We start from the raw sequence: 13552 nt of genomic DNA, 5'->3' as shown, positions 1-13552 counted from the left end.
ATGGAGAGGAAACCTCCAGGGTGTCCTGTGACCAACTGAGGGAATCCTGGTGGGCATCACCTGCACACTTGCCTGCACAGCTAGCACACTGCAATGAGGGCAGGTTGGACTACTGGTCGAGAAGGTAGGCTCTGTAGTCAGGCATGGGTTCGAATCCTGACTCTGCCACTTCCTTGCTCTGTGACTTTGGGCAAGTTACCTCACCTCTCTGAGCCTCAGAATCCTTGTTTGTGAATATAGATCATTATAACATGACCTCAGGGAGCTGATGAGTATGTTAAATGATATAGGCCCTGTAAAGAGGTGGGCATGGCCCCTGACACAGTAGGCACTCACAAATAATAATGGCAGTAACAATGGTAATAATAGAGCACCAATCCAAGCCCTTCCCTTCAGCAACTCATTTAATCCTCACACTTATAAGGTAGGCACTACCATTACGCTCATTTCACACGTGAGAAAATGGAAGCTCAGCCCGGTTAAGTAACTTACCCAAGGTCACACAGCTAGTTAGTAACATAGCCCAAGTCTCAACTGAGAGCCCAGGCCCCTAACCGTTATTGTTATTTTTTAAAAAATATTTATTATTTAAGTAATCTCTACACTCAACGTGGGGCTCGAACTCAACCCCGAGATCAAGAGTTGCATGCTCTTCTGACCGAGCCCGCAAAGCACCCCACCATTATTGCTATTTAAAAAAATTCCTTGCCCATAGAAAAATTCCTTGGTGGTCATATTTTAGAATGTCCACAATGTTCACTCCAGAATTAAGGGACTGTCACTTTCTTCTCTGTATTGTAATCAGAAAAATTAGTTTTCAAAAATTTTAAAAAGCAACAAAACCTCTCATCTGCCTATGTAATTCCTGGAGATTAAGAGCTCACCAGTATGAGAGCACTTTGAGTGACACAGAGAGCCATTAAGGCACGTCCAGGACCTGGGAGCAGCCGGGCTGCCAGCCTGGGTGGGGCTCATCATTCCACCTTCCCAGGGCTTCTGTTCCTCCTCCAACCAGCAGAGGGCACTGCAGCTGGAAGTCAGCGTTCAACCCAGGAGCCGGGGTAGGGCAAAGGGCTGGAATTTTTTAGTGGAAAGACTCCTCTGCCATCTGCTGGCTGTGTAACCTTGGACAAGCCTCAGGCCCTCTGCACCATACTTCGCTTCTCTGTTGAAAGCCTCTACAGTTACTGTGAAGATGGGATGAGATAATGAATGTGATGGAACTTTGTAAACTGCCAGGCAGTGGTTTTCACACTCCCTTTAGCCAGAGTCCTGGGCTCACACACGTGTTACAGGGATGCCTCCACACCCAGTGGGGCACAGAGAGCTGCTCAGGCTGAGATAGGCCACGGCCCAACCGACCCGGCCGCTGAGGGGACAACAGGGGATATTGCTTAAAACCGCTGCTGGAAGGCCCGGTGCACCACCTCCGGTGACCCTGAGGACTATTAAGACACATTCGCTTTTCCACCCTGAGGCAAACCAAGAAAAACTGCAAGTCTGGTCGCACTGATGGAGTTGGAGCCTGAAGATGTCCTCCCGGCCCCTTTCCACAGACATGCCCTCTTTTACCCTCTCTCTGCCCCAGCCCACAGGCGGCCTCCTGCCTGCCCTGGGCCCCCACAACGGGCTCCAATCTGGCACAGGCAGGGTTCCTGCTTATCCCTTTTGCTTTGTTAAGAGACTAGGGGGTGTCTGGTCAATGGCTAATAGATTTTATGCTTCTTCATGACATTTTATCCATTGCCCAGAATGCTAGCTACTTTAAGAACAGGATTTTTGTGACTTTATCCAGAGGATTAGCTGTGAGGGACCTTCTATATGAGGGGAGAGATGGCAATCCTCTCCCCATCTTTACTATATCCCAGCCCAGCAGTGATAACTCCGGCTTTCCTTGTCCTGTTCCACTTAAATGAAGTCCCCTATAGACTTCACTGATCTTCTGCAATACTCCAGCATGAACTGAAAGGTTAAACTGTAAAAAATAAGTGTAATGATTACCCCTCTACCACCATCCCCACCACCACTCTACCCTGGCAGAATGTGAGCCAGAAAGACAGAAAGCTCAGAGAAAGATCAGCTGAGTGGTTTAGGCATGAGCCTTGCATTAGTCTAAGAGGTAATGCAGGGATCTGCAGAGTGGGGCTGCAGAAAGGCGCTCGGGGAAGATGGACAGCAGGGAGGCAGGGTCTGGGGCCATTTTAGGTCACCACTGTACTGTCGGTGCCTAGCGCAGTGACTGGCACACAACAGTGGCTCAATCAATATTTGTCAATAAAGGAATGAATGAACAGATGAATGAATGAATGATCAGACGAATAAATGAATGAACGAACAAATGAATGAATAACTCAACTGTGCCATCTTGTGGAGACACCTGCCATTATCGCATCCCTCTCATCCGGCCTGCCCCCAGGGCAGGAATCCCCCCTCCAGCCCTGGAGACCGGAGGTCTTCAGTTTTTACAGGATCCCTAGCCAGCAGCTGCACCCATCCAGCTTCTGCTCCCATGGGGAGGCCAGCTGGGGGACAGGAAGCCAGCTTGCTCTCTTATCTTGTGTTCTGCCTTAACCTTGAGCCTGGTGTGAAGGGCAAAGTGGCTCCCCAGTCCACAGGCTCCCACCCGGCCGCCCCTCTGGGGTTCTCAGCTGGCCCGGCCTGCCTTCCCGCTGGCCCTTACTTCTGCCAGGGCCTCAGCCTCCAGGGACTTGTGGTCCCCCAGGCTGCTGTGCCTGGTGGAGCCGCATGTCGACCTCATCGAGTGCCCTTCCGAGAGAGCCTTCTTGTCAGGGTAGTTGATGCTGCCAGCACTCCCAAATGTCGCCATCCTCCGCTTCTCAGGGCTCTCGATCCTCCCCCGGGTGAGGGGGATTTTGTGGGGGCTGCTGGGGCAGGCGGCAGCCCGGGGCGGCGTGTCTATGCTGGGGCCCAGGCCCCGGGGTGGGCTGTGGGTGTCGCCCCCGCTTCGGCGCCTGGGGATGGCCGCTCCATCAGATCGTAACCGCACTCTGCAAAGGAGCCAGGGGGCAGGGGCATGGGGCAGAGGTCAACCCTGGCAAGTCTCAGAATAGATCAGCTAACCCCAGGCCACACACTACACACTAGTCTAGGGAGCAGGTATAGTAAAGCCTCATTCAGCCAAACTCAATTGTGCAACGAAAGCGCTGGCTGAGCGTGTAGCTCAGGGGCGAGGGGCAGGTTTAATCTGCGTACTCGAAGGAATTGGAAGCATTCTGCTTTCCAAACTGCAGACGGTGGTGTTACTAATTACACAATGAATCTTGTCTACATGTCCAGTCAAGGCCAGGAGAATTTCAACCTGGGAACACTTTGGTGATGGTTAGTTGGGCTCATGATATGTTCTTAAGTGGTTCAGACATTTCCATGATTCTGAAGGGCTTCTTAATTGGTCTGAAGCATTGAGGCTTGACTGTACCAAAAAATCACCAGCTCCCTGCAAGCACAGGAGGGGGTCCCTGGGAACTGAACGCAGTCCAGTGTCGTCACCCACCCCCAATCTCCTCAGCAAAGGGCTATATCTATGAGGCTTTTCCAGATCTTGGAAAACTAGTCATTCAGGAGTAAAAATTGCATCACTCAACATGCCTTCCATGCATCTGGCCACCTTTCACTCTTTAGGGAGGCTCTGGTGGAGTGAAAAGGGGACTAGAGTATCTATCAGGAGGGCTGGCTTTGTCACAGACTTTCCTGTGTCCTCTTTCAGACCCTTTTTATTAATCTGGTAAATGGGCATAATATTCCTTGCCCACATTCCAGGGAGCTTTGGTGGGTGTGAAAGCACTCTGAAGATAAAAGCCTCCACCCGCAGACAATTGTGCTACATCCTAGGGAGATCAACAAAGATTTGAAGGGAGGGGAGGCTGGAAGTGGCAAGGGGGTAGGAAGGAGGGACAGAGTGTTGGAATGGACTGTGACTGAAGGACCAAGTTCAATGTGGTCAGCAGCACTTCAGATCCCAGAGCCACCAGCCAAGCTAAGCACCGCCTGTGGGTACCCCAACAGGACCAAAGCATAGGTGCTGGAGAGCAGGAAATATTGAGAAAGAAAAGAACCAGAATAAAGTAGGGGAGGGAGGGAAGAGGGAGAGGAAGAGCGAGGCAGGAGAAGATATGGCCCTCCCAGAATTCCAGGAACCATGGCTTTGTCTTCTACCTACCCCAGACTTCCATTTTTGCCCCTCAATTCCATATCTATCACAGTGCCTAAGCCATTTGCTGAACTGAGCAGAATATACTGAAAGGAGGCACGGAGACTTCTACCAAAGCAAAATCATGAACATATGTTCCTATTGCGACTGTATCTCTGGCTCTGTCTGCAAGTACCCATATGTGGGAGCTGATCCCATGACCTCTCCACCGAAAAAAATGAAAAAAATATGACATTTTGGGAATCTGATTAAGAAAGCAGCGAGGAACTGTCAGGTTCTCTTTTTTCTTTTTAATTTTTTTTTAATGACCACATTTTTTGGCCCATAAGGGCCTGTAGAATGACAAGCACAACTCTTGCCTGGTAGAAAGGTCATGTGACACAGCCCAGCCCACACACGGGGAGGGAAGAAATTGGCAAATGTGCTCCCACCAAATAAGTGGGTGGAGTGGAGTGTCAATTTCCCCCACCACATGCGTGGGTGTGAGTTTTTTGTTTGTGTAGTGCACTTCAGGGAGTATGTGAGCCTTAAATTTTTAAATACAACAACTTAGGTCTTCAACAGAAAATGGGGAGGAGGTGCAAGAACTGGAGAGAGGTAGGAAAAATACTTGTCAGTTTATAACTCTCTCTTTCTCCCCATTTAATATTACTATTTTACATAAAAAGCATTGATTTGCCAACATATCTTTTCTCCTCCTGCTCCAAATCCCCACTCCAAGCTGGACCCTTTCACGCCCGGCATTCTGGGGCCAGTTCCAGCAGACCCCCCAGTGTGCCTGACATCACATCCTGCAGGGAACAAGCAGCCACGATAGCCTCCCTCTCTCCCCTCGGGCCCCGTTGCCCCTCCCAACACAGACAGAGGTGGGCATGGCACTAGTAGGAAAAAATGAATCCGCGTTTCCTACCGGCCCATCACCCCCCCAAAGCCGTAATCCGAGATGTGCTCCGTGGGTGACTGGAGGTCGTTTTTGGAGGAGGCCTTGTCATCCAGCAGCGGCCCACTGCTGGCCTCGCTGTCAGCCTTCTGGCTCAGGCTGTCGGAGAAGGCATCATCCCTGGGGAGAAGGACAGATGTGAATCGGCAGTGCTTTGCTCCAGAGAATCCTGGATGTGCAGGGCTCCTGGAGACACGTCTGAAGGGTGGATCCACACACACCTTAGGGCTAACTTATGCCCATCCTCGGGGTGAGGCGCTTCCCACTCCGCCTTAGCATCACACACACGCCCACTGTCTCACTCTCTCCTGAGTTACTTTCTCTGGCAGGAGACTAACCCCCCCTCTGCCCCAGGCCTACCTTCTCCTCTCCCCTCCTCTAGGTTTTTCTCTCACAGGCTGCTCCAGGCTAGGACAAGCTAAATGCTGGAGGGAGTGCTGGAGTAATGAGGGGAGGAGCCCACAAGCTGAGCACTGAGAGCTGAGTCTCCATGAGGGGCCCTGAGAAGCAGTTTAGGGCTAAGCAAGGGAGGAAGAAAAGTGCCTCTATCCCTCAGCTCCTGACCCAGAGTTTTGGATAATTGTGAGGTGGCTGCCAAGGTTCCTCCACTGGCGTTTCTCTTGTTGTCTGCCTGGCCTTGGACTTTTCTCTGGTTTCACACCATCCCCTCTTGCCATCAAAGCTTATGCTTTCCCTTGAGAGCCAGCGCGGTTGCTGCTTCCTTGATAAATCAGGTCCACCTGAGCCTGAGAAGGAGTGTGTGTTGTAGGAACCTTCAATGGCTTTCAAAGAAGAGAAGGTGTAGACTTTCTGGGTCTTCGGGTAGGGCTAGGTATTTGGGATGCAGGCCTTTCTTTCTAAAAAAAACAATATCAGAAAAATAACAGCATCCCACTAACTGGAAATGAGGGGATGACTGTTTCTGTGCATCCTCTGAGAGAGCCACCTCGGGGAAAGAGAATGGCGAGCAGTGAAGGGGGCAGTGGGCGGGCTACTGAGTATAGAGAAGGCCCAGGAGGGCAGAGGAGTATGGCAAGATCCACTGGATGCTGAGAACAAGGGCAGGTGATGAATGCCCTGGGGGCTGTCGGGTGGACCAGGATGGTGAGCCCAAGGCACCAAACGCTGGCTCTGTGTGCTCTCAAGCCTGAGCCATTTGCTTATTTGTTTAAGTGGATCACCATTTAAGGGTAAGTTAGATAGAATCCATTCTTACAAAAGGCCAAGTGTATCATACCAGTGAGAGCAGATGGTTTCCATACAGCCCAGCACTCCTATTCCTGTGCCCATTCAAGACATCACTAATCAATTATGGCATTCTTCAAAGAAGGTCTTGATCCCCACTCACATGTCCTGTACGACTATGTACTGATGTGGGATGAGTCCGTCCACGCCATTGTGACGACCCTCCCACCAGTCCTCTGAGGCGCGGTGGTACAGCAGCAGCGAGGCCCCCTTCTTGAACGACAGCTCACGCGGGGACCGCCCCACGTAGTCAAACTTGGCAATGGCCTCGATCTGCTCCACTTCTAGAAGGAAAGCAAGGGAAAGAGCATCCATGAAGTGAACAGGATGGCAGCCAGGAGCCTCGTTCAGATGGCCTTGGCTTCTGGGGGGCAGCACAGCCAGCAAGCCAGTGGAAACAGTGTGGGCCGGGGCTCAGGACACCAGGTTCTAGCTCAGATCTGCTCCCTGTGCTATGGCCTCAGGCAGGCCATCTAACTTCTGACACACCATATCTTTGTTTTCCATTACCCCTGTTGTTTTCCACTTTCTAACACTAATTAAAATAATATCTGAAGAAATATCTCTTTCTTCTACCTCTCAATACAAGTTCCATTTCTATTTGTGCATGAATCCTTTCACTCTTTGTCCACTTATACTTTTAGTGGTTCTTATCTTTTGGGTGTAGGTGGACTCCCATCCATGCAAAGATGCTGCACACAATTTTTAAGGGCTCCCAAAACTCTTCAAAGCTCACTGTTACAGACCGAATTGTGCGTCCCCCCTGCCCCGCAAATCCAGTGAGTAATTAGGGTAGGGTCCTAATCTGACTGGACTGGTGTCCCTCTACGAAGAAGAAGAGACACCAGAGATCTCTCTTTCTCCTTCTGAATGTACACAGAGGAAAGGTCGTGTGAGAACACAGTGAGAAGGCGGTTTTCTACAAACCAGGAGGAGATGCTTCACCAGAAACCAGCCCTGACAGCACCTTGATCTTGGACTTCTAGCCTCCAGAGCTATGAGGAAATAAAGTTCTGTTGTGTAAGCCACCCAGTCCTGTTCTAACAGCCTGAGCTGCATAACACTTTCATCTATGGACTTAATTTTGGGGGAGAGAGAATTCTTAATGGGGCCACAGCTCAAGCTTATCTCTTTGCACACACACATCTACCAATCAAACCTTTATTCTTCACTGGTTAGTGACAAGCCCTGACTGGATTAAGCAATGAGGATATGGCTCTTGCTCCGGAGGCACTCCTACTGCCCAGCTCCATTGCCTCTTATCTGTGTGACCTCGGGCAGGTCACATAACCTCTGTACACCTCGGGTGATTCAGGAGGATGTGGGAAGACATCCAGATGGCCAACAGACACCTGAAGAGACGCTCAGCATCCCTCATCATCAGGGAAATGCACATCACAACCACCATGAGACAGCACCTCACACCTCTCAGAGTAGCTACTAGAAAAAAAGAAAACAAGAAATAACAAGAGTTGGTGAGGATGTAGAGAAAAAGGAACCCTCCCTGCAAACTGGTGCAGCCACTGTGGAAAACAGTAGGGAGATTCCTCAAAAAATTAAAAATAGAACTACCCTAAAATCCACTAATTCTACTTTCAGGTATTTCTCCACAGGAAACAAAAACACTAACTTGAAAAGGTAGATGGATAAATGGATAAATAAAATGTGGTATACAGGGGCACCTGGGTGGCTCAGATGGTTAAGCATCTGCCTTCGGCTCGTGTCATGCTCTCAGGGTCCTGGGATCGAGCCCCGTGTCGGGCTCCCTGCTCAGTGGGGAGCCTGCTTCTCCCTCTCCCTCTGCTGTTCCCCCTGCTTGTGCTCTCTCACTCTCTCTGTCAAATAAATAAATAAATAAAATCTTTAAAAAAAGAAAGGAAAAAAAAATGTGGTGTATAGATACAGTGGAATATTATTCAGCTATAAAGAAGAAGCAAAATCTGCTATTTGAAGCAACATGGATGGACCTTGAAGGCATTATGCTAAGTGAAATAAGCCAGAGAAAGACAAATACCGTATGATCTTGCTTGTATGTGGAATCTAAAAGCAAAAACAAACCAAACTCTCAGATACAGAGAACGGACTGCTGGTTGCCAGAGGCAGGGCGTAAGGAGCGGGCAAAATGGGTAAAGGTGGTCAAAAGGCACAAACTTCCAGCTATAAAATAAGTAAGTCTTGGGATGGAATGTAGAGCATGATGACTAGAGCTAATAATACTGCATTGCACTGAAAGTTGCTAAGACAGTAGATCTTAAAAGTTTTCATCGCAAGAAAAGAAAATCTGTAACTCTGGTGACTGCATGCATACTTTGACGTACGCACGGATGTCAGCTAGACTCGCGGTGGTGATCACTTCGCAATACGTGTATCGAATCATTATGTTGTCCTCCTGAAACTAATATAATGTTATATGTCCATGATATCTCAACTAAAAAAGAAATATACTAGATTTTAGATTGTTAAAAGCCATAATGTATGAAAGTCCTTAGCATAGTACAGACATACATGAGGTGTTCAGCTGATAGTCGCTCTCATGATTATAATTACTAGTGGCTTGACCCTATGGGGTAGGTCCAGACAAGAAATCTAAGCTGCAGAGAGTTTATGTGGTTTTAGGCCATACAGCTAGTGAGGTTTGGAAAGAGACTTTCTGGGGAGCAGGGGAGCTATGCCTATGATTTATTTAATCTGTGCTATGGCTGTACCTTAAGAGATGCCCATACTTGGTAGAAAACTGGCTGTGAGTATTAATGTATCTATACTTTAAAGCAAACACAAAGATGTCTGATGCTGTAAAAATAATATACATATTTATGTATATATTTACATATATAAAAATAATAAATGTATTGGATTTTAATAGAACAAAAGAGTAGTGAAAGTGACCTCTGCTCTCTCTAGACGCAGCTACCTTCCCTGTGCGACCTCTCTATTGCTCCCTTCCTTATGGATCATCGTGTATCTGTCCATCCAGCCGCCCACTTGCCCATCAAGGAGTTAAGCCCAGAACACCTGGCTTTACTACTTTTTAGCTGTGTGACCTTGAAGAACATATTTCTCCTTCCTAAGCCTCAGTTTCCTCTTCTGTAAAATGGGAATGCTAATTATAGTACACAGCGTAGAGGGCTGTTATGAGGATGAAATGAGTTACTGTATAGGAAGTGCTTGCAGCAGTGCCCGGCACATAGTTAGCTCTGTATGAGAGTTGTTACCAGAGCGAATGCACTTCTAAGGGCTATGGGCAGCATGGAAAATCAAAGAGCAGGAGGTACCTCTTTTGTTCATCTCCCCCATCCATCCCCCCCACACCCACATGCACGTTAGGGCTCCCCTCTGTAAGCAGCTGGCTCAGAAGACTGTGCTGGCGCTCCTAGGAGATGTGGTGGCTTGTGGATGCAGCTAGTCCTCAGGGCCTGGGGCAGCCTTCTACAGGGACCGGGCCTCAGGCAGTGAGGCCAGCCTTCCCAGCTGGCTCCCTGACAAATGTCTTTAAATGCTATTCTGACACAGTTGACGCAAGATGACAGCACAGCTAAATGGACCCCATTAACTCAGATCTTGACTCAAAATTACCTTCTCAGGAAAATGGGGAGATCTCTGTCCTCCTCTCTGCTACCTCCTTGGATCTTACACCAGCCTTAGGCTAGTGCTGTCCGGTCACCTGTCTGCCCACCTAGCTACAAGGACAAAAAGGCCGGAGGGTTTGCAAGACCAGGAGCTGAACCCGGAGGCTGTGGGCTCTCAGGGTTTCACCCCAGGGTTCCCCACACTGGTGAAGAAGCTGATGGGAGCAGAGGTTTGCTCCTGCCAGGAGGAGCCTGGAGGGGCTGCCTGGGTGTCTAGGTCCTGCCTTCTGCATCTCCAGAGACTCCAGCAGTCACTGGGGGTGGTCTGGAGTTGGGAGTGGGGGGACAAAGAGGAGTGGGAAATGTAAGGGGAAGAGAAGAAGAGAGGAGGAGCAGAGCTGAGCCGTAGGCTGAGAAAGGGCACGTGTGACTGCAGACGCCGTTACGTAAGTGTGTGTGGTAGAAAGAGTAATCATAGCCGCCGTTTATGAGGAAGTCTCTTACTTGGGTTTATCATACCTGAAATAGAATATGTGATTCTCCTTCTTATCACTCTCCCACACACCCCTCTCCAAACTTACTTAATTCTCTCATCTTTCCCATCTTAGGAAGCAGAACCATCTGCCTGCTTACTCAGGCCAGAGCCGTGCTCTGGAGAATCACACGTCTTAGCCATCAGCAAGTCCTCTGAAATGTCCCCTGAATCGGACCCATCTCACCACCTCCATGGCCACTGCCCTGGTCCAGATCAACATTGTCCCTCTACGAGCCTCCCTGCTTTCATTCGTGCTTGGTAGAGCCATTTCTCCCCAAGGCAGCCAGAGGGATCTTTTAAAATCATAATCAGATCATGCAACTCTCTTGTTGAAATCCTTCTGAAGGCTTCCCACTGTGCGTGGGGCCAACCCCAAATGTCTCCTCAGAGCTGCCAAGGTCCCTCCGCACTCTGGGCTTCGCTCCCTACCACTCTCTCCCTCACTCAGTCCCTCCCTCACAGCCTCAGTAGCCTTAATGTTTTCTCCTCCAACACTGTATTCTGACACTTTTCAAACACAAAGTAAAGTTGACAGTGAACATACATATACCTGCCACCTAAATTCTACTGTTAACATTTCACTGTATTAGCTTTATCACGTATCTATCCAAACTTCATCCATCCATCCATCTCATTTTTTAATGAATTTTAAAGTAAGCTGCAGACATCAGTACACTATACCCCTAAACACTATAACATAAATATTCATAGAGCCTTCTTGATGTTTTTAAAACATTCCAAACCTTTTCCTGCCAGAGGACCTTTGCACTTATTATTCCCTCTCCCTGGGATACTGTTCTCCCAGATATTTGCATTCATTCACATTCAACAAATATTTATTGACCCTGTGTGCCATTTCCTAATTTCATTCAAGTCTGTACTCAAATGTCTGCCTCGGCAAAGTGAAAGGACTTGACCACCCTCAACTGCAAAAGCATCAACTGTGTATGTGTCAAATAAACAAAATCTTTTAAAAAATTGTATGAAAACAAGATGGACTGATAGATGGATAGATACACAATACAATAAATACAACAAAATGTTAACTAATGTAGAAACTAGGTGGTACGTTTATGGGCGTGCACTGTACAATTTCCATCCACTTTTCTGTGTGCTTGACATTTTTTTCTTAAAGGAAATATCATGAACTGCAAGCCAGTAGAAATCTTACCCAGATTTCTAGTAGATGCCTAGAACAATGTGATCAAAACTATGGACCTCTTCTCAGAGGCACACATTCCAACAGAAACAAAATGTTGCCCACAGTGGACCTCCTAAAGCCAATTTACGGACCCCTGATAGAGCCAAAAAATTAATGGCTTAATGGCCTTCCAGATGTAGATGATGAGAAGGACTAGAAGGCAACTGGAAAAATTCTGCGAAAACATCAGTGAGAGAATGGTGGTGCAATTATAATTGGAAACTGACGTAACTATATGATCATGTTTCTGTTACGGATTTTAGTAGTTTCTTTATCTGGCAGCCTCAGTCCTCATTTAGCATCCAATTAATAAAGCTGCTGGTGACAGTCTGCCTCGATGTTTTCACTTGGCTTAGTTCTGACAATCAAGGGTTCTTAGCCTAACCATGGTTTCTTTGTAAATCTTAGGAGACCAAAGAGCAAGCACAAGTAGATTTTCCACATAAATACCAGTGATGTGCTAACAGACTCCAGGCTGGGCAGCAGGCATCAGCTAGGTACAGAATATGTTGAGAAAGGAAAGGCCAAAGAACTACGTTTTTCCTCCCGTTTGGCTGGTCACTCACTGGGCGAACCATCTATTAGAGAGACATGGGGTCGTGGTTTTCTGGCTGATTTGACCTTCAGAATCGGCTGGGCTGTTTTCAAGAAAAACAAAGACGCTGATGATCCCCCAAATGAAATGTCTTAGAGGAAAATATACCCAAAGGAGGTTTAGGCCACCAATGAGCAGTTCGGTCCATAAAAATCCCTGGGTTCAGTTTCTTGATCAGAATTAGGAGGAGTTTCTACTGGATACAGCATAATGTTTCACCCATCCAGTTGTCCCAGATGCTGTGCCAGGCTCCTTCGTATAGGTCACCTCATTTTAACTTAGGCCACAATTCTCTTGGTGCTCATTTAACAGATAAGGAACCTGAGGTCTGAAGTTACATCACTTCCCAAAGATCACAGGGCCATGAAGGTTTCTCCCTGTCTTTCAAATCCAGGTCTCCTTCCTCAGAGTCTAGTGTCCCTCAACTGTTCCTGCAACTCAGCATTTCCATGACTTTTGACTGGGGCAGGCGTGTAGGTAAACATTTAGGAAATGCAATTAATTTTCCTCTGAAGAATGCTCCTGATTCAGCCATCACCACCAACACAGAGGAAACAGTGAGAACCTGTAGAGAGCATGAAACTGGCTCTCCCGAAGCAGCTGCTGCCCTTCCAGGGTGATCTTTCTGCCTTTGCCATTCTCAGAAACCAGCAACCTGACAAGGAACAATTGAGAAGGGACCTTCTAGGGAAGCAGACAAGCTCTGACTTACCCTGTTCCAGGGATATTGTATGCCTCTACTCTGAGAGGAGGGAGGCAACATTTTATGAGGGGTTTTTCTTGATGGCGCGAAGCCTGTTGGGTATGCCCTGTGGCTGCTTCCTCATGTACCCAGCAAGACCTGGTCTCTCCGTCCCTCCTCCTCCTCAGTCCTGGTGCCCACAGCAGCCTTCCATCCCCGGCTGAGGAGCTGTGGGGAAACTCAGCATGTGCAGGATGACCGGCAGTGACCTCAGCCCCCAGGAAGGTGGGCTTCGGGGGTCCACAGAGGGCATGTGACCCACCCTCCTGCAGACACATCTACCTCCACCAGCAGCAGTCCTAACAAATCTTAATGCTGAAAACTCAGTCTATCTTGTTGGACAAGAGCTGTTTTCCCCCAGTGGAAGGAGAGAGACTGAGAGTGAGATCTAGAGCAAGAGGGAGCTACACACACACACAGAGGGAAATAAAGCAAGCAACAGGTAGGACAAGAAGGGAGAAGGAGAAGAGCTGGAAGTAGTAGGGCAAGAGACAGAAAAGAAGGAAAGAGAAAACCAAATTGTTACAAACAAGCAGAAGGGTGGCAGCCTTCACATCTCC

The 13552-nt window shown here is 48.3% G+C and overlaps 1 protein-coding gene across 4 annotated transcripts in view; it reads right to left on the bottom strand.

Moving 5' to 3' along the window:
• The window catches only part of SRGAP3 (SLIT-ROBO Rho GTPase activating protein 3), a 332469-nt gene that overhangs the window by 5527 nt on the left and 313390 nt on the right, over positions 1 to 13552 (bottom strand). For all 4 annotated transcript variants that reach the window (XM_045808138.2, XM_087866833.1, XM_087866834.1 and 1 more), the window contains 3 exons: positions 6457 to 6637; positions 5079 to 5228; positions 2681 to 3008 (listed from right to left, as the gene is read on the bottom strand). In XM_045808138.2, the coding sequence (XP_045664094.1) occupies positions 2681 to 3008; positions 5079 to 5228; positions 6457 to 6637 (659 nt within the window). The remainder of the gene's footprint in view (positions 1 to 2680; positions 3009 to 5078; positions 5229 to 6456; positions 6638 to 13552) is intronic.

Source organism: Ursus americanus, chromosome 14, assembly GCF_024610735.1.
Source record: "Ursus americanus isolate L20-20 chromosome 14, mUrsAme1.1.p, whole genome shotgun sequence".
Classification (NCBI taxonomy): Eukaryota; Metazoa; Chordata; class Mammalia; order Carnivora; family Ursidae; genus Ursus; species Ursus americanus.
Note: the sequence above shows the minus strand (reverse complement) of the source record. Positions and strands in the feature narration are given on the sequence as shown.